Consider the following 24,703-nt stretch of genomic DNA (forward strand, 5'->3'; position numbering starts at 1 on the left):
GGACTGCCAGGCAGAGTGCAGGTGTCCATTCGTTCACATGTTCAAACTTACTGAAAGGCTCAACCCCACCCCAAATATTACTTAAAACTTCACAGATTAAAGTACAAGAAGACAGCTCTTGTGGTTCCTGATTCCCTTATGGTTTTGCCGCTTAAATAAACTGCCTCCTTTTAAAGAAGGTTCTAATCAACAGAAAAAGATTCGAAAACAATGCAGTTTATACAATCGAAACATCTGTTCTACTGTCGTAACACCGATCTATTTTCAGTTGACGGTGTTACACACAGTAGGTGGGCTGTGCAAATAACTGCGTTCACATCTTTCTCCCCGGTGGACCCAAAGGTCCCATTCAAAGCACAGCATGTTTATTTCGGCTTTGGGTCTCAATATGTATTCCGGAAAACAAGCCTTAAACACAAATCTCAAAATTTTCTGCCCAAGTTAAATACTTTCTAAAAACGATCAACACAGTTTGAGGTGAGGGACTCCGCGCGGAACCCACCTGCTCTCCGGCCCGGAAGTCCTGCAGGGCTACACACTCACAGCGGTCGTCCTCCAGGTTGTAGCCGGTGGTGATCTGTACACGGGAGGAAGGATGACAGGACAGCGTCTAAGTGCTCTCGCTCAGGAGGGCCTCTTTTCGGCAATTAGAGGATAAAAGACACGCAAAGCTACTTAAAGGGGTGCATTCTGCTTGCTTCATCAAACTGAGCAAAGAACTGCTTGGTTATTTTCATTAATTCTACTCACACCAGAAATCCTTATGGAAGACCCGGTACCTGCAGTGAAGGACATACTCTTCAGAAAATGTATTGTACAGGTTATCCCTTGCTGGCCTCAACCAAACATAATCATTCATTACAAAGTTACAGGCTTTGAGCTCATCCCCGCCCCCCCCATCTCCACCCACCCACCTACCCACAGGACCTGCACTCCCGCAAGGAGGGAAGCGGGATCTCTAGAGAACTCGAACTGACTTGCAAACAGCATCTTTAGTATTTGGCCATTAAGAACACAAGGCGGGTTCCCCACTGGATAAAGAGTCATGGAGAAAGAAAAGCTCTGTTTCCGAATTATGTACGTATTTTACTCCGGAACTAGAGAAATTAAAACTCTCAGGTAAGCCAAGGAAAAATGAAACAACTTAGTTGTACCCTATTCACTCTCCTTATGCTGAAAGCTATACTGTGAGAGTTTCTAAACCCCCAAATCCACTAACCACACTGCAAATCCGCATCTCTTCCTAATCTCTCCTGTCAAGGGGTGTGGGAGGGGGGCAGGCGATGTCGTGGTCTCGGCACTGCAAAATTCTCTGGGCCTCAACTGGTCAGCATTTTACCTTCCGAGTCACCCTTTGCATTTTGTTTGTCCTGCCGTCCCCTGGCTCTTCTCACCCAGCTCATCACGTGCAAGACCCTTCCAACTGGTCTCAAATTCCAGGACTGTCCCTCCCGCATCCCGTGTGGCATACGTGTTTGACCTCCTGTTTAAAACTTTTCAGTGGTTCTCCACTTTGCCTTGCGGAAAACATCCAAATTTTTGAGCAGGCCAATTTACAAGGAGGCCCACACCTCCCTGCGGTCTCTGGACACGCCACTCGCCTGCCACTCCGGGCGCTGTCCCCGCTCCCTCGTGCCTGCAACCACTTTCAGCTCCTGCTTTGCCTGAGCCCTGGCTTCTCTGGAGATGCCCCCCTTCATCCCACCCTCCCAAGCCTCTCCCACCCAACATTAGGGTATTTATATCTGCGTACCCACCACCAGCCAGACCTGCAGCCTAGCCCTTTCCACCTTGGCGCCTGGAGCTTAGCTCACCGGGCCCAACACCTGACTCTGCCCTTGCCCTTGAGAATATTTGCTTGATGCAGGGAAAAGAATAAGCTCTCCAATTTATTTTAAAAGCTCCTTCTCAGAAGTCTGTTCCTCAGAGCAGCCCCCCAATCTCTTAGATTGTCTGTAAATGCTCATTAATTACTTCAATCTCCTCACTTTATCCTGGAGAATCAAAATTCAAGACGGCTACAAGTGCTACTTTGCTATTCAAGGTATCAACAGCTCAAAAGATTACTTTTGAGTCCAGGGAATGGCATTTGGGGGATGGAAGGGCAGATAACACTCCGCTTTAAACCCAGTACCCCCAGAACCAAGACCAATGAGAAATATGAAAGCAACGAGGGCTAACTGAAGGCAGGTGTTCTGGCTCATTTTCACTCACAGAACAGCTTAAACACTTGATAAAAAAAATCAGCTCCATGAAGTTCCTGCCCAACATCAAAATCACTTTTCTGACCCCCAAACATGACCTTGATGATAAGGTACAGAGTGGGGACTGCCCATGATCCCCCCAGCCCTAGAAGGCTGGCATTCCATGGTGCAGGCAGTACCCGGGGGCCTGACAGGAGCACGCACAGGCAGAAGGAAGTCAGGGGAAGCAGGAGGGAAGGGGGAGGGCCAGCAGTCCACAAGGGGAGCACGCAGAAACACAGGAGACAGACGGTGGAGGACAGGAAGGGAGGCCCGTGGGCGGGGAGGCGTGGCCATCCTATGCGCGGTGCTCAGGATGGCCCGGCCTGGGGAAGCTGCAGGAACAGTCAGCACAGAGGCCCTCGGTGGGCATGTAGGGCCCAGACAGACTGGGGTGTAGCGGGGACAGGCTGAGCAGGGGGTCCCGTCTGCTACTGTAAACACCTGGGCTTTCACCTTGAGACTGGAAGCCTCATGCACATCTAAATGTTTCAGATCTTCAACACTCAAACAGAAAGGCCTCGAAAAAGAGCCCCCTGCAATTCTGCTTGAATCTTCCAAAACCCTTTCATCCTGGTTGGTAGAGTCACGTATCCAAATACAAGGGCTGATCGTTCCAACACGCTTTACCTGTTGGAACTAACACAGCGGCCGAAGCCCACTTACAGGTATCCTTCTCTGTATAAGCTGAACAACCTCGCAAAAGGGAAAGCAGATATGTCCCCGTTAGTTCTGAACAACCCACGCAGAATTTAGACACGTTATGCCTCACAGTCCAACACGCCGCCTTATAAACTTGCCTACGTTTGTTTCTCGGAGTGGCTAGGAAATAGGTCACGTTCGCTGGAGTCTCCAGCCCGGCCTAGGTATTCATCCAGCCTCTTACTTTCTCGTGCTTTTCCTCGCTGCTGCTGGTTTGGAATCACTGTCACAGGCTTGATTCCTCCATTTCTACCCCCGTAACCAGGTTTGGGGACGCTGTTAGAAGCACGCAGCGTTGCTGGGTTACAAATTTCTATCAGCTCCCTCAGTGGTAGTCAGATCAGACAGACGACTGTCAGGACAGACACACACACAAAAGAAATCTACTGTCTGAAACGCTGAGCCTTCCTTTCAAGTACCTTATTTTAAAAGAGATTAACTGTTAATATGTATGACATACAACTTCATAGTGCTAAAAGAGATTCTGAAATCCTACCAGACAAAATTTCCCATCAGGTGTTATTTTGACGATGGGAAACCGTCCAACAAAGGTGTAGTAGAGTTAAGTGTGCGGAGAAGATAACCGCTGTAAGAAAAAGCACTAACATCTTGTATAAACCTTCTCAAGGTTAGCAATGTTTCTGCCAGGACTGTAGTGGCTGGGACTTGATGAACAGTATTAGAAAAGAGACAGCATTAGTAGTTGTCTTCAATTCGTTATTTTTATTTTGAGATAAAAACTTTTTTTTTTTTTACTTTTAGGGGGGAAAAGAGTGAGTAGTTTACATGAAAACCACACAAAACCAGTGTGTATGTGAGTATGTGAAGGTGCAAATGCACAGCAAAAGAATGGGAGAGACGTGCAGAAAGCCAGTAACCAGCTAACCAGGAAGCGTTGAGTGGACCAGCCACGGGGCTGCCGGGGCCCGGGACTGGTAGGGGACCTCCGAGTTTCACTGCAGAGGCTTCTGTTTTCTTTAATTGGTTTTCTTTGTTTACAGTAAAGTATGTACTTGTTAAATTTTAGAAAGAAAAAAATAAACCCCAATGATCAATCAAGTTTGGGAACCAATGACCTAATCCAAAAGAAGAAAAAGAAAAATGTCATTGTCAAATATTAAAAGCTATTTGAAAAATTTTTAAACTTCAATGTTATAATCATTTAAAATAGCTCTGAAAGAAAACAAAAAGAACAAAATATAAAAGTGTATTCATTAATGAAAATAAATGATAAAATATGCTAATACTCCTCAAAATGGCTAGTTAAATTAAGCATATCTAAATTAAGGCAAAAATATAATTATAAAAGTATAGTTATTCTTTCTCTCCAATTTAAGAGTGTGCTTGTGGCTAGACCTTCCCCGGTTAGCACTAGGGTTCCTCTCTTAAGTGTCTGGCACACGTGGCATGTGTTCTGGCCATTTTGTGGAATTAGATGTGAAATACTCATCTATAGCACCAGTCTATTTATAATACTGCTAATAATAACAAAGAAAGCTGACACTGAGAAAAGATGAACAAAAACTAACCAAACCAGTATACGATTATAATATTTAAAAATTCAAAACGTTCTGAAGTTGATCATATTTCCAACTAGTAATATCAGGAAATCTTTCTCAGCACAGAGAGCACAGAAACCTGCTCTGAGGCTCAGAACCTGAAGAATGCTGAGAGACAGAGGCAGCCTCCTCTATGCGTCAGGATTAACAATCCTCACAGCATCTCCCTGTTTTCCCAACGTCTGATGATGCCAACTGACTCCTGCATCCAAGGCCAAGAGCCAAACGCCGAAGTGCACCTCCTCCCACCCCACGGCCAGGGACACCAGGACTGGCTCCTGAACAAAAGCAGGTTAATCAACGGGGCCAAAGATGTGTCCGCATAGCAGGTGAAGGGAGAGCGGGCAGGAAAGAATCAGAGAAACTTAAGTAACTGATAATACAGTCAGCAAAGAGAGAAAACAAGCAACACAAAAGGAAAACCCAGAAGGAGAAAGGACTTTTTTTCAATAAATTGGTATTTTATAAAGAATAAGAAAAAAGAAACTTTCATTTAAGTCTGTCGTCCAATAAGATAAGAAAATGTATGTCTAGGCTGGAATCGTGGCTTAGCAAAGAAATGCAGTTCATTGTGGCTTCTGAAAGTGATATAAGACTCACGTTTTCAGGATTAAGTAAACACAGCGAGAAAAAAACGCCAGCCTCTACTCATGGGGGGCGAGGTTTGGCGTTGTTTGCTCCTCTTGGAGGGGGCAGTAGGGGACAGTGACTTGTAGGCAGAACTTCGCCGATTAATGAACACGACCCGAGGAGGTCCTTACCAGGCCGTTGGTGTGATTGCACATGTCCCACAGAGGAATCAGCGCCAGGGTCACCCGGGAACCATCCTCCGTGGGAATCTGGTTTTGTCGAGTCATAACGGAAGAGACCGCCCACCTGTTAACAATCAGAAAAGAGGCGAATTACGGCCGGCCCATCTGAAAGCCCACGGCAGTCACAACGCAACCAAAACTGAGGTGTGCCTGACCTCTCACGAATTTTCAAAACCCTTTCCTAAGTCGCAAAGGTGATGTTCATCATCATTTAAAATTAAGTCTAGGGTAAAGAGAAGAGGAGGGGGGATATGGAAGGAAAAGGGAGCCAGGGGAAATCTAGGAGTGAGAGATTAAGGGAGGAGGTTCCCGGGAGAAAGAGGCCTGGAAGGAGGGCCTAGAACAGAGCCAGCCAGGCCTCAGCGGGTCCCGGTCCGCGTTGCTGCGGAGAGACCCCACCCCGCTTTTACCCAAACGCTGACTCTGTACCTATTTTGAGCCTCAGTGAAAAGCAAACACTGTAACTCCTTTCTGATTGGAAATCCTCTAAGAACTCCACAAAATGTGGACTGCTATTTTTTTTTTACTATGTTGTGCACTGCATTAAATCTTTTTGTTAAAAAAAAGTCCCTACTTTAAAGCGCTAAAACAGTCTGTTTCAAAGAAAAAAAATCCTCACCCCACGCTAATGTTAATCTTGAGCATCACTTGGCTACATCAACTAAGCCCCAGCAGTACAGGTTAATGGCAATTTCCACAGGGCTATTAAAACGCTGCTCCCTGCCCCGGGGTCCAGTGTAACTTCCGGAGAGACAATCTCTTTTTTAAGGCTTTAAATGGTCATGCAAGTCACTTCTTACCCAAGCCCTTCGCACTTCTGAGATCCCAATTTCACTCAGAAACCACCCTCCAACACATGCCTCGCACATACGTACACCACACCCCACACACACCCCAACACACACACACACACACACACCCCTCACACCAACCTGTAGTCCTCATAAGTGAAAGAATCCTTCAAGGGCAGTTTGTGGGCATGAGGATGGGTCTGGGAATTAGAAGTTTTAGAAAGCAGAGGTGAAAAGAGAAAAAGGGAAAACAGAAATCAGTCAGCAAAATTTCATTATTTAGCTGCCTAACAGATCCTAACAAGAGCCAAATGAAGCAGGAGGCATCCAGCCGCGCTACTGAGGGATCATCGTGCTATTATGCTCTCATACATCACTGTCAACTTAATTTGTTGTGCCCAGCAGCCGCCATAAATCTGCTGCTTCATATTTCGATACCAGGACCCACAGACACGGCACAGAAATAAAATTTAAGGTGGACTGAGTTTACAAAAGGTAGGCACACCCACACCATGAGTCTCTCTACACGGAAACCCGGAGTCTCCATGTCAGGTGTCTGTCCCGGACCCCCTCTGCATGTCTTGACATTATGTGCTGTACAGCCCTCATGAATCGTCCAAGTCTCTTCTTATATCAATAAAAGGAACAATTAAAGGCACTCTAATAAATTGAAACTTCTTTCATTTATCTCTGACTTAAAATCATTTGGAAGGAAATCAACTTTTTAGTGCAAATGAATCATACAACACGGCAGATGCAGCTCAAATACAGAAAATCAAGAAAAACACAGTTCTGTGAAATTATGAATTAAATTTTACAAACAAATGTAATAAAGATAAAATCGAGGTCGGCATATGTAAATTTCACTCCTTTTCTTTTTTGTCTCTGGACAAAAGAACATTTGATAAAAATAACCAAAACTTCACACTTTAGAGAAAATTGTACACATCTCACATCCTCTCTCTCCACAATACTCCCCCCACCTTGGGTCTTTCGAGCACTTAAAAAACTGTGTCTCAACTAAGAAATTCAAAGCTGTAACAGTATAATTTTAATCTTCGGTTTCCATTACAGACTGATAGACAGATCGCAGTAAGTGATCAAATGAACAAATGGTTATTTCTGAGATACCAGTGCGATTCGGCTGCACTGTCTCTGCAGCACTGTAAATGCACGGAGCCCCGTGTAGTGTGCAGTTTTTACTTTTGACGCATTACCACCACAAGTGCGTGGTAATTTATCATCGCTCACTGCACTGTACTAGCTGGCACCGTATGCAGGACAGTAGGGGATGAGGTAAAAGTGGCTCGAACCGTAAATCAATTAGAAAACAAAAGCTTGTGCTCGGCACGCAATTTTAGGCAAATTATATATTACAAAAGGCTGCCAATTGGGTGCTAGCTCCCAGGTGCCTGCTTCTCCCCTCTGATCCTAAACCCGGTTTTAACCCTTTGGAAGAAAAGTCAACATATGGAAATACAGTCACATAATATGTAAATGTTCTGACAATAAAAATGAAATTAAAGAAGATATAATTTAGGTCAAAATATAAAATAACCTATCGCTCAGGGGCATTCTCTAGCTGCATTATTCTAGCTGGGAAGATTAGAAAAAACTATCTCTGGTTTAAAAAAAAAAACCCAATACCATGGTCAAGCAAAGCAAAGATTCAAGGAGAAGCTTCTTATTGCCTCTTCTTTGTAATGAATGAAATGCAAGCCTGTGTTCTAAGAGTCCTAAAGAAGCTTTCCATTTAATTATGGAACTTGACCATAAGGGTGCTCAGGTTTTTCCTCATAAAAGTACAAATTCCGCAGATAAGAAGTGCCCCTCCACCCAAAACTAATTTGATGATAAGTACCATAGAAATTTTTCAGAACTTTAAAGAAAAGAAATTCCATTGCTAAAATTTCCTTTCACTTATAATAAAATGAAGCTTCACATAGTCTGACCTACTGGGAATGTTGCACATCCCATCTCTTCTCAAACTCTAGGAGGTGGGAAAGCATTGTTGCTTTTGTTATTTTAAAATGTTTTAAATTCATTTAAACTGTGGAATGCCCTGTGGTATTTTGAAAGCTGGTAAATTCCAATGCTAACCCCCCTGAGTATTAAAAATTCGACCCCTCCCCCTCAAAAAGTTTGACTTACTGAATAGGAGAAGAGATGACAATTTTCAAAATTAGAATGTCAAAACGACTTGTGGAAGAATGTTCCAAACACTCAAAGATCTTTAAATAGCTTTGGACTCTGCGAAGAAAACTCTTCAAACAAGGGCAGCCTCCCCAAGGACCAAAAAGATGGAAAATTAACTCTCCAGAATGTCTCCCTTCCTATTATTTATATACATTTCTTACCAAAAATACAAGTTTATGTTCACAGGCCTGATGAAGTCATAAAGAAAATGCAAGGGAAAAAAAATACACGAATGCTTTCTTCAGGTTAATTTTGAAGATTATTTTGGCTATAGAGTTATGTAATATTTGCAGAATCTGTTAGAAATAGTTGTTCTTATCTGCTTGAAAAATAAGGTGTGCCCACTGTACGTAATTCTGGTTTTAAAAAAAAGTTATTCTACCACAGACACATGCACTTAACAGTTATACTGAAGTGGAATTTGAGGCTATAGATAAAGGCAAGTATCTTCCATTTCAGCATGGCCCTCACTGCTGTGACACCAGCGCCACCTACTGGCCTCATGGTGGAATCGGTTACAGCTGCAGAGTTCTTGAATTATTTCCCAGGGCAAGGCCCCCAGAGCAACTTATCCTAAGCCAAAACTGGGTTTTTTATCCAGAATGGCTACTGGCTCAGCTTTACTCAAGAGAAATTTGGTTTCTAAAAAAAAAAAACAAAACAAGATACCAACCTACCTCTTTAAATTATTATGTAATAGTTTTACAAGGCCCTTGAAACATTCAAATATTGAAGTGATTTTCACATGAAAAGCATTTAACTTTAAAAATAAGTATTTTCACATACCCTGAAAAAATAAACAAGAATAAGAAATATGTCTATTCCAAACACTATTTAAGCTCTGGACAGAATTTTTTTTTTTTAACACATCAAGCCTTAAGGTTTAAAAATACATTTTCCAAAAATTATAATATTAACCTGAAGTTACTTGAAAGCTCCTAAAAATGTTCTTAGATGAAAGTCATTAAGTTCACACTTTATGGGGAGGATAACTGAACACTCCTCACTTTATAGAGCAAAATCTTGTAAGGGTTTTGTTTATCTCCAATAGAAGACATTCCTAACCTGTACTTTAAAAATAAAACTGTAAATGAAAGCAGAAAACTTACTCATTGTGGCTAATTAGTTTTAGTTGAGATAGCTGTTTCCAAGATCTAGCTACACATGGGATGAGTGAGGGTCTGTCTGGCAGCAGAGAAAGACGACAGTGATGGGGTCTCTCAGGTACCAGGGCCCAAAAGGAGCAGGCCATAGGGTCCACCAAGCATTAACTTCCTCCCCACTCCCCACCCACCCCATAAACACAGGTTTAGAAACAAGCCCAGATTTTTTAAGTGATCGATATTTTCACTTTCTTGTGCATTATAAATATTCGAAGTTGGAGATATGAACAGTTCCTGTAGCTCATAATCAGACTTGAAGCCCTACAGAGCTTACTTTTAAAAGAGGATTCTTGTTTCCTTAAGTCAAGCCTGGCAACCCAGGGAAGCTCTCTCCGATTCCCTCTTCTATCACAGGAGGTGTTCCAGATGAGACACAGTAATATTGTACCTAGTACAAAATAATCACTCTGTTTGGGGAAGATTAATATCTAAAATCGTTTGTTTGGCTTCAATAAAAAGAAGTAATATTGCTAAATATGTAAGTATGACATTTTGAAGAATTTACCATATTGCATGGGTCTGGTAGCTATGCTTAAGGAAATTAAAAACCACCACAGTCAGCATATTTGATCCTTATTAAAGTTCTGTCTTGAACTATCACTCACATAAAACAAAAATAAACCAAGAAGAAATTTAAATAAAACCTATGGATTTACAAGAGTTTGAAAAAATGAACAATATTCTGGCTTTTAAAAATTGATTTAGCATGCAGCTTCTCTTTATAGTCCCTTGATAAAAATGAAATCTCCCTAACAAACACTTAATAAAACCTGTCAATATCTCGGGAAAGAAAAATGACACAAATGCATTAAGTATTAAATACCCTTGGAAAAAGTCACATATTCCATGAATTTTTGATGTACTATCTTGACATTAATGTAAAACCTTGATATTTATAATTGACAGATATTTAATAAAGTATAAAGAAGATGACTGCTGTGTAGCATGCAAATTTTTCGGGTTGATCAGAAATGAAAGATACAGACATGTACTTAAACTAAATAAACAGTTAATATGTGCTACACGAATCAGCTGCAGTCTTATTTTAAGCTCACACAACAAATCTTGGTGGAGAAGCAAAATAAGCAGAATTCATTATTATGTGAATTCCTAATTCAGAAACATCTAGTATGTGAAACAGCTTTGAAACAGCTCTGCACAGGAACAAAATACATTTGAGTTAAAGTTGTTTCTTGTTTTTAACATTTAACAGTAAACATTTCAAAAAATAAAATAAAGACAAGCACTTTCATAAATATATGGAGAGGTATTTCCCAAAACAATTCTTTAAAAAAAACACATTTAACCTAAAAGATTCAAAACCCTCTAAGGAAATTAAACAAAAAAAGATTAAAACACACAAATGGCCTCTAGGACACAAACACTTCTCAAAATCAGATCCTTACTTTTCTAAAGAATACTCATTTCTAACCTTGACCAGTTTTTATACGGAAACTGAGTTGAATACATTTAATAATCACCTTCAATGAGGCATTTAAATATATTAAAAGGAAAGTAGCTCAGTTCATAAAAATGACTCCTAAATACTGTATTTTAAAGAATTTATAACCTGCTGTAATATATAATCAATTGTTAACTTGAAAAATATGTATGGTAGTTCAGTGACCTATTAATGGCTCTACAGTATCAGGAATGACAAACCATAATTTAGAAGTTGTACTTATTTTGTTCCGATAAAAAAACATAGTAGCAGGCAATTTGAACTTCCTAACTAAAACATGTCAAAGATTGTATCTGGCACATGTATGAAAAGGCAGGGGGCAGGCGAGGGGCCGAAGGAAAATCTACACTTAGAACACTGAGGTTCCCCCTCCCGCTCCAAAAATAGGCTAACTAGCAGCAGCATGTCAGGCAGCAACTTCTAGTCGGTCCTCAACCCTCCTGCTCGTATTTCGTTTTCTAACTGGATATAACACAGTTTAACTGAATGACAAATTGCAAAATATCTTTTGAATCTAGAACTTAGTTTTGATGACCATAAATCAGAATCAAAGCACGGTTCACGCGTTTGGCTCTTGAGGGAAAAAAATCAATTTTAAAGACTTTTATTTTTAAACACAGATTACACCCAACTCTTCAGGGAATTTTTCATCATAAAGTTCTTTGAATTCACTCAATATGATCAAATAAATACATCAATACACATTAAATTTAAACTGTCTGCTTTTCCCTTATACTTGTATTTAATTTTTATAGCAAATAGGTATTACCTTATAATACAAAAATTTTAATTAAGTAAATGAGATTAGTAGAGAAATATCAATGCTGTTCAACAAATTTATAAAATTACTTTAGGATGGAAGAATTGGTTTTTTCATTGGAACACTGAAATCTATAATCTACATCCAGTTTAGATTAAATTGAAATCTACTGAAACACTGAAAAAGATATGCCTGTTTAAAAACTTTATTGGTTACCATTTGTATTCCCTGAAGAGGGGCAATCAGCCACGAATCAAGTTTAGTCATAATCGATCTACATTTTTGACTGTCAATCATCTGTTCACTCAACAAATATTCATTGACTCAGAAAAAAGCTGAAGAGGTTAGGACTAGAAATTCAACAAATACTGCATTTACTGACTATCTTGGATGCTCTGCAAGGTGCTGTGCAACAGGAGGACACAGTCACCATCCTCAGGGGGGTCCTGCCTGGCAGCAGATAAGTGACTTTAAAAAGAAAGGTGGGCTTCCCTGGTGGCGCAGTGGTTGAGGGTCCGCCTGCCGATGCAGGGGACACGGGTTGGGTTCGTGCCCCGGTCCAGGAAGATCCCACATGCCGCGGAGCGGCTGGGCCCGTGAGCCATGGCTGCTGAGCCTGCGCGTCCGGAGCCTGTGCTCCGCAACGGGAGAGGCCACAGCAGTGACAGGCCCGCGTACCGCAAAAAAAAAAAAAAAAAGAAAGGTGATGCCAGAGTTTACAGCCCAGACCCTCCTTCTCCAACCACCAGGTTTCTCTGCTCTGTGTCCTCCCAGCCCCGGGCCCTTCTTTCCCACCGTGCGCGCGCGCGTGTGTGCACGTGCGTGCGTGTGCGTGTGTACACGCACACAGGCACATTCAGTGCACGTTTCTCTGCCCGAGGAGGTGAGCGGGGCAGGGACCACGTCCTTTTGGACCACTAGGGAACCCCCAGTGCCTCGCACGATGCCTCATTCAGAGAAACGCTCTCCTCCACAGTGAGAGGGAAACGCTCCCCCTGCCCTCTGCCCTGGGCAGCAGCGAAGGGAGAGCCGGGACCTGGGGGCTAGGAGATTTCCTCTCAGTGGACCCGTCATGGCCAAAGGGACAGGTGGGACAGAGGAGCGGCGACTCCGAAGGTGGCGAGATGCCGCGCCAGGGCGAGCAGGCGATATGGCGGTGACCAGACCCCGCCCCGGGGTCACGTGCTTGCCACGCTCCTCCCCTGCAGCACGGCACACAGGCACTGCCCACGGGCTTCCCGAGAAACAGATCTGGGCTTCCCCTTCTTCTGTCTGCCCTCTCATGAATAGGGTATTTTCCCACCATCTAGGGTCAAAGAATCTTCTCTCTTTTTTCCCCCCAAATCTATCTTCAAGCACATCTGAGAAAGCTCTACTCTAAGAATCCAATAAGGGGCAAAATGGACCAAGCCCAGCAGTTCCCTGTCCCAAATGTCCCTCCACCGTGACACTCCAACTCACCCCAACAGCGGTGCACCTTAACAGAGACAGCCTCATCCTCCCTGGTCACCTCAGATCACCTGACCCCGAGCCTCCGTCTCCTCATCTGAAAAGGGGGTCAGAGAGCAGCCTCTATCTTTTCTCTAAGCTCTTAAATCTTTTGTTTCTTGGCCTTTGACACTCCCCCACCCCAAATATCTCAATCTGCTGATTAACTTGAGGACTCCAAACCATGATCGAATCTCTCTTCTGGTCTGCAAAAAGATAACAACTCCAGCAAGCGAGCAACTCCTCAACTTATCACCAAAGAAACTAGAAATAAACAGAATGGTAAAAAGCAGTTTTCATTTTTAGAAGGATGCATTTGCATCAGAAAAGCAGGCTAGAATTATTTATCATCAGCTTCATAGAATTTTATTTTTCATTTCGGCTACTTTAGATTTCAACAGTTCAGGAGAGAGACTTTGGACTCTGGTTAAATTAATCAAGCTAGCATGATTAGGGGCACCAGTCATTCATAAGAGGAGAGGATTCTGACCACCATCATGAAGCCCATCTCCTTGATAGGGAGACTGACATTCAGAGATGCATACAAACCTTGTCCCAGAAAACGAATTACCATGGCTTGGTACACAGGAAAGCTCTCTGTATCTCTAGGAGACAGAGACACAGAGACAGAGACAGAGAGAGACTGAGAAACTGAGAGGGAAGGAGGAAGGGAGGGATTAACAGTCACCATTTACTAAGCAGTCTGCGCAAGGAACTCTTGCGAACTTTACGTGTATTACATAATTTAATCATCCTGCTTCCTGTGAAATAGGCACTATTAGTAGACCCATTCTGTTGCTGCAAAAACTGAGGGACAGAGAAATTAACAGCATATCCAAGGTTATTACCCAGTTAATAAATGATGGGGCTGGGATAATAACCAGGCAAAAGTTTTCTGGAGCTTATTGAAAGGCAAAGGATAATTAGTTGTCCCGCTTTTATAAATTAAGGTTAAGTTCTGATATGGTAAACACGTTTTTTTCCTGTTGAAATTCTAGGAAAATGCTTGGTAAATATTGCTCTCATTTAAAATTCAGCACAGAGATATTTTAAAGGACATTACAAAGCTTAGAGGCAGGCAACATTACCAAAACTAAGAATGTTTATGTCTGTTATTTCCAAACCACCAGAAAGGATCCATATTTAGTTAAAGTCACTATCTCTAGTCATAAAATCTCAGACCCAGGTGGTAACTTAGAGATCATCTAGCCCAATTCCCCTGTTATTCTGGACATGAAGAACCCTGGTCCCAGAAAACACTTATGTACCAAATACATGTAGATAGGTACACTCTTTTCCTTTAATACATTTTAAAACATAGAGGTCATATTTGGAATTCACTTTCTGGTATTTTCTTTACTAGAATTATGCCACATTGGTGTCCCAACAACTTCCAATATTACATTATCTGGAACGCCTATCATTTTCATGATAACGCTGAACAGCCTCTAAGACACCCCACAGCTTTATCAATCATTAAACCAGTATTACCTCCAAGGGCTTACACGGGTACCATCTCTTTGGCTACTTGCAACTCTCCTAGTTGTCAAGTGGTTAGAGAAATGAACTTCGGCGCCTTAAATGTCCTGCCTTTAAGCCTAAAGGAAGTTGAAGTCACGAGTAGCTTGTAAGCCGATGAACCCAGGGGTGCACCACGGAACCTGAAAACCCGCATATTTCAGACTTGGGGTTCTGATAAAGATGGGCCAAATTCTGACGTAATACATCAATCCCAAGGACTCAGGAGGGTTCCCACAACTGAGCAAGCCTCTGAAACCCTCACAGGCTCAGGCACATCATATGGATCCACACATCACATATGCTACTTGGTCACCAGCTGCTATGAGTTTACTTTGGTAAATCCAAAGGATAACAAAATCCAGGGTAAAGGTCCCTGCTGCACACAGCCAGCTGCTGGTCACAAGGGAGGTGGGTAAGAGCGGGTGGCTGAGACCACAGCACCAAGGTTCAGTGCGTCTTCGCGACCCCCGCAGGTGCCGGGGTCCACAGGGACGTGTACGCGCCCAGTGGTGAGGGCGCTGGTGCCCCCGCCATCGCAGACTACTCCTGTACCTTCCTTTTCTGTATTCCTGATGCTTAAACTGTGCTAAAAGGTACCAAAGAGAAAATCCCCAACACTACTTCTCTGGGTCCCCGTCAGGAGAGCACAACTACAAATATTCCAACCAAGGAGGAGAGGTACAGAGGCCACTGAACAAGAGGTAACCACACTTCTCTTGCTCCATGGCTGGGTACACAGGAAGGCTCTCTGCATCTCCAGGAGAGAGACAGACAGAAAGACAGAGAGAGACAGAGGGAGGGAGGGAGGTATGAACAATATAAAGTCACTGATAAAGAGCTATTGCTCAGAAAAGTGTAGAAAACCTTTTTTGTACCCCCTGAAAAGGGAACTTTCAAACCTATCACCCTGAGATTTGATAAATAAAAAAATGTTTTAACATTTTTGGTAAAAATGCCCCCATTAAAACTACAATGAGCTGAATTACAGGGCTATAATTTATTAGAGGCACAACAGAATGTTATTACAGTAAGTCAAGACAACTCACTTGACTAACCAAATGTAATTTAAAATGTCCCTGCCTTTGGGTAAAGTAGCTGAGAGCTTGCTTTCTGATTAAGCAAAATTATTTTATATTCAGCTTCAGTTGATAAAAAAATTTCCCTCTCTCCTTTTGAGTCCAGAAAAGGTACCATAACTCTTTCGAGCATTGTTCTACCAAAAGATAAAAATTTAAAAACCAGGCTATTTCCCTACTGGCATCAAAATTTCTTAGGGAAAAGAAGTCATAAAAAAAATTCTTCTGTAAAGTTAGAGTCTACCTTGAAACAGAACCAGGTATAAAATCAAGAAGAGGAAAAGGGCCGATCAAATCGTGCAGGACTGTACCAGGCTCTGCCCAGCTTCCATCTCTGCAGACAAGCCCAAGTGAGAGCCCAGCAGGACAAGCGAGACAATGCAAGTCTACTTCTTTTTCCACAAAAAATATGCTTTGCCTTATATTTCCTTAATTAGATGCTTTACTGATCAATAGTTATGAGATGGATTTCACTCTCGTTTTTATCAGAGAAAATACTGTCTCACTTTCTAAGAATAGTACCATTTTGTTGGAGCAGTCAATATCTGGATACAAATTTTCAGTGAAAGAACAGTTTAATCAGTGCATAGCTTTTAAGCATTACCTATAAAACAGGCAATTATCAAATTGTTCACCTGGAACCGAAAACAAGAAATCCAATATATTAACTTAAGTCACCTTTCGATATAAGATGACTTTTGATTACAGTCATAGATGAGAGAAGATTTTAGAACTGGGTTTTGAAAACCAGGTCTAACTCCTAACCCAGAGTCCCAAAAGTTGGGGAGCACTTCTATTCGGGGGGGGGCAGGAATGGCAGTGAGAGAAGCCCGGGGAAGAGCGAGCTTGAAGGGTCAGCAGGAACGTCAGGGAGGTCGAGGAGACAGGGCAGTGGGACAGCCACGGGATCGGACAACTGGTGGCCCAGGGACCCATCAGGGGGCATGTCACTGGTGAGGCAGTGGGAGGGCCTAGACCACAGGGGCTCGAAGAACTCTCAAGCATGGAATATTCTTGGTACATGCTGTGGTTAAAGACAGAAGGGGACAGGACGTTATCTCAAAGGCACAGGGATGTTCTGTAAACCCAAGGGCTAAAGCCGGGCAGGAAGGAAAGGATGAGAAAGATGGGGATGGAGAGACGGCGCCCAGAGCAATGTCACAGAGCTCTGGGCATGGGCCACTGGGCTCACCTTAGCTGCTGGCCAGGACTCCTTCTCAGAGGGACTGAGGGAAGCAAAGACACAAAGAAACTGAGATGGAGACAACAAGAAATAGAAGAAATTCCTGTCATCTGGTCAGAGTTTTCTCTTGGTAAACTGGGAACGGGCGAGCCTGGGGGGCAGCTCAGGGCTGCAGAGACTCTGAAACAACACCCGGGGGATGAGACAGTCAGCGAGGTGTGATAAGGCATCTCTCCGGCCAGGCTACAGTCTGACCCGGCTCGGAGTTAACTGTCACCTGGACACTCCTGCCGATGCTCTGGGGCCCGGGAGCAGAGGCTGAGACGGGATGGTGCAGAGGCTGCGGGTCTGCTATAAAGGGCAGCACAGCCACCTGCTTCATGACAGACACGAGAGAAGAGAGTTTAGATTTAGTCTCAAGCTACTCAGGCTGGGGAAGGCGGTACACAGAGAACCTCTTTCTAAACACTTAATGAATCTGCTGCAAAAAGAAAAAAAACCTGTTTTCCCATCTGCACTTCCAGACACATATAATAAAGTGACATTTTCCAACATAGGTTTTTCTAGATCATTAGCTTTGTCAATTAAGACTCTATCCTCGGCAAAATGGCCATTGTTTTTTCTAGTCATCTTCTAATTTCTAAAAAAAAAAAAAAGTTGCAAAACCTGGAAGTAATCTTATATATCCCCGAAAAAAACGTGATGTGGAAAAGTTTCCCCCAATTTTCACAACTATAATTTGATATTACTTTCCAGATCAGAAAGATTTACCTCCCTTCCACTGATTCACTATGCCAACCCTAAGATGGTTTGATATCCCTCTTCCTTCAAACCTTCAGATGCCCTCCAGTGACCTCTGCGTTTCTAACACAGAAGTCTGCAAAATACCAGCCGGTGCTTGACCTTACACCATATTAAACTGCTCTTGAGTTGATCCACTCATTCATTCACTCATTTACCCACTCCCTTAGATTCAACAAATATTACAGAGTGCCCGCTCTCGAGTGAAATGCTGTGCCAGGGAATGGGGAACGAGTAAGCACGACAGCTCTGGCCCCTGCCCTCCTCCCAGAGCTTCCTGTCTGCCGGGTGGCGGGTACTAGACACAGTCATGGTCGGGATGAGAGTGGCTGAGGGGAAGAGTGCAGAGCAGGGGGAAGTGATCCAGCCCGGCAGGCGGCGGGTGGCAGGTGGATCCAGGGAGGGAGAAGGGACGGGCAGAGGGAGCCCTGGGCTCTCCCTCTGAACCCGTCAAACGCAAGGAGCTGATAAACACAGATGGGCTCCAGTTTGCTGTTCCTGCTGTGGGTCAGGCCCCGTGGGGGACGATGAGTAAGACGGGTTCAGAGTAATGACACCATTGCAGGGCATCCAGGAGGGCAAAACATGACGTGTTACACCAGAACACATGCCGTGTGCTGGAATCACAGAGAAGGGGCCGCAGACGTTGTTGGCAACAGAGAGGTCAGGCAGCGACTCAGGGAGGAGGGGCCACGTGAGTCAGGTCTCCAGGTGGGGAGGGAGGAAGTGCCCCAGACCGTACCAGGAACATCGGTGCAGGAGGAGGAGGGGCTGAGGCGTGCTGGGTGGAAAAGCTCGTGTAGGGAAGCAGCAGGGAAAGGCTGGTGGGCACGCGAGGGCCCTGCAGGGGAGGGCGCAGTGCACAGGGCAGCAGCTCTGGAGGGGCCCTATTGGCCAAGCTGCCTCACGCGTAAAGGGAAGACAGGGCCCACCCCCTAGGTTTGCTGGCACTTGAGAGGCATCAGTAAGTTAGTAGCCCTGCAGAGGAAGGGACTTAAATTCAGGAGACAATGGTAAATTAATGGAAATGATGAAGAAGGTCTTCTTTAGGGAAAGTAATGTACCAAAGGATGGATCAAAACAGAGAGCAGAGGAAGTGGAGAGTGTGGGGAGGGGGCTGGTGAACCTGATAAAAACATTGGGTCTAAGGTGGCAAAGCCTCGGCCAACCACCAGTGAGAACTGAGTCCCCAAGGAGCAGAATCCTGCCACCAGTCAGGAGATGGTGTGCAGACGCTGGTCCTGCCCCAGTCGAGCCCTCAGATGAGAGCACACACTGACTGCAGCCTGTGAAACACACTGGAACACAGGATCCGGTGAGGCTATGCCTGGATTCCTGGATTCCCATACCACCCATGAGAGAATAAGGGTGCATCGTTTTAAGCCTCTAAAAAACAGACAACTATGGGCCTGGGAGTACTTCTCAAGAAACTTCACACAAGCACATACATACCTTATCGGTCAGGATGGGCTAGGAGCTGCTGTAGTAACAAGTGTCTTCAGTAAATGTTAGCACCTTTCTGCCTTTTAGGAAAGGGGAAATGAACATATTTACTGGAAAAAAAGGAAGAAGATGCACAGGATGGGGAGTAAGTGACAGAACAAAGACACGTGGGCATTATGTTACCAAGAGCACAGCTAAAAGGGTTGGCCTGGACAAGGAGAGAAAGGTGAAGAAAAAAGAGGATGGTGACGGTAGAGGGAAATTCTGAGAAGGAGACAAGCCACAGAAACTAAAGGTGGACAAAACACCTCAATTCTCTTCCTATTGGAGGCAGGAGATTGTGCTTAGAATGAGGGGCATTTGGTCTGCTTTACGATCATCATTAGTGTGGGGATACAGTTTCTTGTCCCCTTTGCCCCACTTGTGCTCAGCACTCACTCAGTCACCTGAAAACTAATACTTTATTTCAATCCTAAATTTACAGCTTTTGGAGACATCCCAGTTCTTTGAAACATATGCTATGTACTCTGAACAAAGACACTGGCTAGTTAAGATGTGATAAACAGTTGCTTTTACACTGGCAGTCTCACAGAGGATCAAATCCAATATAGAAACCCATCTGAGTCTCTTTAATTTCCAAAGTTACTTATGAAAATCAGGCAACGTGAAGGCCTCCATAAGGCCCACCTCATAAGCTTATGGATTTATTTTGGTCTCTTCAATTCCATACACCTGTTTTTATTCTGTAAAACAGATGAAAACTGTGATGCATAAAGGGAATTGTAAGACATTCTGGACAGGCTCCAACAGCAAGCTCTTTGCTCTTCCAAAGTCCTACAGTCCAGGACACTGCTGTCTGGGTGCACTGCATCCAGGCCTCAGTCCAGACCTACGGACACCAAGAGTGGAGCTCAGGAAGTGCCATTTTTAACAAGTTTGCAGGTCTTATCCTCACTTGAGTTGAATCTAGGAACTGGGTATATTGCCAGCTGCCACCAAGGAGGAGGTAGTGAAGATCTTTGCTATCTGATTAAACCCCTCCCCATGCCTTGCAGGTACATATGCACACACAGATGAATGGTGGCAAAATGCAGTCTGGGAGAAGCTAAATTTCACACTAGGGTTTCTGGCCCCATCTTTGTCCGGATCTGCCCACTTGAGGTTCCGGGTCATTGAAACTCTGCCAAATAGAATATATAAAACTTTAATTTTCCTCCTCAAGCTATTGTATTTTCTAATATTTTCTACTGTACATAGGTATGGTTTCCAATTTTAAAATAATTTCACTTAAAAAAAAAGAAAAAAGTCAAAAAGGCCGCTGACAGCAAGGCCAACGACTCAGCCATATTACTTTTTCCTCTAAAGGTCTCCAACTCCAGCCATATTACTTAGTTTCTCAGGATCTCTAACACAGTTTTGGACCTGACCTGCAAATAACTGATAATTAAAATTTATTCAACATATATTTATCATGTGCCAAACATCAGGCTAGGAGCTGTGGAAACAAAATTGAAGAAAGTCTGTTCTCAGCCCTTCAGGGGCTCAAAATGGCCCCATTAAATAGAAATTAGTGAAATTAAGCAGGCGACTCATTAATGAACAATTAAACTTCTCAATCTGCTGAGCAGTGAAGATGCAGGTAAATTCAGTGCCGCTGGCTCACGTATCACTGTCCTCCCCGCGATAGAACCTCCGTGCCCATCACCCCACCTAACTTCCTAGTGCTGAGGACCACAGTCTCTATGTCAGGAACTCATCAGCCTGCTTCCAGAGGACTGGCCACTGTGTGCAGAAAAGGGTCTGACTGAGGCAGGTGCTCAATGTCGTTATCACCCAAATCAACTCTACAGTAACAATAAAATAATAAGTAACATTTATCGAGTACCTACTGTGTGCCACGCACATAAAATGTCCTAGGCATTTTATAGTATTAACCAATTTAAACCTCGCAGGAACCCTGTGAGATAGGTACCACCATCACCCCCATTTCACAGATAAAGAAACTAGGCCCCAGAAGAAACGTGCCCCACGTCACCCAGCTAGGAAGTGGAGGAGTTTCCAAATCCATTCATCTAACTTCAGGTGCTGCCTCTATATAAATATAACACATAACATGGTAAGAAATTAAAAAAAAAGATTGGGTGGGCCCACAAAGTGGGCACCCCGCATTTCTGTGAAGATTTGTACTTCACAAAATGCTCTTACGCTTCTCATTCAATCCTCCAGGACCAACATGCGGCAGTGACTGGCGCCTCCAGTGCCAGATGTGGAAACTGAGGCTCGGTGACCTGCCATCTCTAGGCTATTTGGAGGCAGGGCGGTGACTCAAACCAGCTGTTGATTCCAAATCAGCGCCTTCTGGCACAACCATTCACACAAATGCAGAAAAAGGGGAACTCGTGTTGCCCTAAAATAGCAACATGTATTTTTACGGATTTTAAAGCAAGATCTAAGCATCTAACCCTAGAACCACTGATCCCCTTGCCAGGGTCAGTTTCGACAGCTGAACAATTACCATCCCACAACGTATGCTGAACAAGGTGATATTTTCTCCATCTGACCACTCAGAAGCCGTAAATTCTTATATAAAATTAGATTTTAATATAAGAATACTCTGAATGTACCGGACATGACCATTAAACACAGGGAAAATTTCTCGTAACAACGCTTCGGCCCTTGCCATCCTCTTGAAGAACAGCTGTCCACGTGGTTTAAGGCACCACTTCTGAAAGGTATTCTCTCCTTCTCCTACCGATCCTAAAACATCACAACCTATTTTACTAGGATTTGAATACTTAAGTGGTCAGGTTTGTGGAAGACCTGACAAGTAGACATACAACTGAACTACAATGGAAAAACTACCAAATTCCCTCCTCTCTGGCAAATGTCTAATCATGACACTTATATGCAAAGAACCAGATTACAGTCTAATTAAAACAGCACACTTCCGAGTCAATATATTTTATGAATTGCATCTTTCGTGTGGGCATTTTCATTATGGTTGTAACCTGAAAGTTAAAAGACCACAAGAACAAAAACTCTAAATCAAGTCCTTAATAAGCAAGTTGGAAGGGGAAAAAAATCTTCAGTTTCTGCACATGCCAGGCCATTTACTTCATGCTTCAAACATTGCCTTTAGACCAGCAAACACTGAAACTTTAGCTCTAGATGTTTAAATGCTCCATATAAAGCTCCTGATAATTAATGTACTGAGTTTTGTTTTAAATAAAAGGCTAGGGGCACAGATGTGGAAGAATCAAGATTTTTCTCAATTTCTTCTCATTCCATATGCATGAATTAAAGAGAGACGGCTCATAGACTTAAATGTGAAAGGTGAAGCAGTAGAACTTCCAGAAGCAAACGTACAAGAACATCTTCACAATCCTGTGCTAGACCAAGCTTTCCCCACCTCAGCACTCCTGACATTTCGGGCCAGATGATTCTTTGTTGTGGGGAATGTCCCGGGCGTTGCAGGCTTGGCGGCATCCCTGGCCCAGTTGTGAGAGCCAAAAATGTCTCTGTCCTCCTAGGGGCAGACCGCTCTTGGTTGAGAGCCCCTGGGTTAGGCAAAGAATTCGTTAAAAGGACACAAAAAACCACCATCTTTAAAAAATAAGACTGATAGATCGGACTTCATTAAAATTAAGAACTTCTACTCATCAAATGATACATTAAGAAAGCAACTAGGCAAGCCACACACTGGGAGGAGATAGTCAAAACATGTCTTATAAAGGGCACGTAATCAGAGGAAAACGCCAAATCACAAACAGGCAACAGGGCAGGGCGGGTGGGGGGAAGCTACTGCTTAACATTTACAGAGTCTCTGTTTAAGGTGACGAAAAGGTTTTGACGGAGGTCATGGTTGCACAACACGATGGATGTAATTGACACACTGAATTGTACGCTTCAAAGTGGTCAAAATGGCAAATTTTATGTTACATATATCGTGCCTCAGTTTAAAAACTTAGTAACATAATATACTACTCTCCCCCAAAATACACACTGGACTTCAAAGATTTACTGCAAAAAAGGTGAAATATATCATAAATCACTTTATACTGACTGTATTTTGAAAGGATAATCTTTTGGCTATATTGGGTTAAATAAAGTATATTATTATAATTTTGTTTTAAATGAGTAAAAGATTCCAACAGGCACTGCCCTGAAGGAGATACCCAAGTAATTAATAAGCAGGTGAAAACACGCTCAGCACCGTTAGTCGCTGGGGAATGGAAGTCGGGACTACATGCATGCCCACAGGACGGCCCTGCAGCCCAGGCTGGGAGGGAGCTGAGCAACCAGAACGTTCGAGCACTTCTCCCGCCACCAAATGGGTTTAGTCGCTCAAAAAATGGTTCATCGACGTCTACTGAGGTTGGGTGGTCACATATATGACCACCCAATACCCCAGTAAGTCTTCTTCCAAGAACACCCAGAAGAAAGGAATGCATAGGTCCACAAGAAGACATATACAGGATTACTTACAGCAGCTTCGTTTACAACAGCCAAAAAGTGGGAACCACCAAAATGTCCATCCATAAGAGAATGGATAAATGTGGTACATTCACACACCGGAAAACTATGCAGCAACAATAAGGGAATAAACTGCCGCTACACCCAGCAACCTGGATGGATCTCACAGACATTACACTGAGCAAAGGAAGGCAGGTGCAAGCGAGTGCACGCTGTGCAACCCTAATGACAAGAAGCTCGTGAGCAGGCAAGACTGACCCATGGTGACAGAATTGGAATAGTGGGTCACCTCTGGAAAAGGGTGGGTGGACACAGCCTGGGAAAGGAGACTGGGGAGCTTCCTGGGATGGTAAAAATGTTCCATATCTTGATTTTGATGTAGTTACTTAGTATAAAGACTAATCTATACTTAATGCATGGGTGCTTTAGTGTATAAATTAAATCTCCATTTAAAAAGTCAACAGAACATTTCCCAAACTGTTCATCTTTGCCACAGAAGGTACTACCACAGAGAGCTACTAGATGGCCCTACCTCTTTTTTCTATCATATATTTATTCCATTGATATTGACCATTCTAAATAACTGACGTCGCAAAGGCCTATTTGTTATATATGGTATAATCCATCAATAGATACATACTATTTTTACCTTTTTCCATTACTTGCCATGTACAACGTGTGGAGAGACTGAAGATAAATCTTATTATAAAAAAGTTTATAATGTTTGATGTTTGGAAGCGATTACTGACCTTTACTGCCTTTAAAGTGTAGCTATATTTTATTGTGATAACTCAAATCACTTGTATCTTTCCTGCCTCTAAAGCTCTCTTAGCAGCTTTTCCCTAGAATTTTGGTAACTGACCCTATACCAACAAGCAAGAGCCTTCTATTGCCATAAACTGTTATTTGCCTGCTTTACTGCCATTTAGCTTTCCCCCACTAGACTGAGGAGAGAGCAGGGCTGAGTTCTGCACCCACAGGGCCGTGACTGTAGCAGCCACACCGTGGTTCTCTGAACTGGGAGGAACCC

At 43.3% G+C, this 24,703-nt stretch overlaps 1 protein-coding gene across 3 annotated transcripts in view; it reads right to left on the bottom strand.

Annotated features, from left to right (window-relative positions):
- SETD3 (SET domain containing 3, actin N3(tau)-histidine methyltransferase) overlaps positions 1–24,703 on the bottom strand; it is a 71,917-nt gene that overhangs the window by 7,373 nt on the left and 39,841 nt on the right. For all 3 annotated transcript variants that reach the window (XM_081228158.1, XM_081228159.1, XM_081228157.1), the window contains exons 7-9: positions 6,249–6,307; positions 5,266–5,380; positions 503–577 (exon numbers count right to left, since the gene is read on the bottom strand). In XM_081228158.1, coding sequence (XP_081084284.1) covers positions 503–577; positions 5,266–5,380; positions 6,249–6,307 — 249 coding nt within the window. The remainder of the gene's footprint in view (positions 1–502; positions 578–5,265; positions 5,381–6,248; positions 6,308–24,703) is intronic.

Source organism: Mesoplodon bidens (assembly GCF_964165515.1).
Source record: "Mesoplodon bidens genome assembly, chromosome: 3".
Lineage (NCBI taxonomy): Eukaryota > Metazoa > Chordata > Mammalia > Artiodactyla > Ziphiidae > Mesoplodon > Mesoplodon bidens.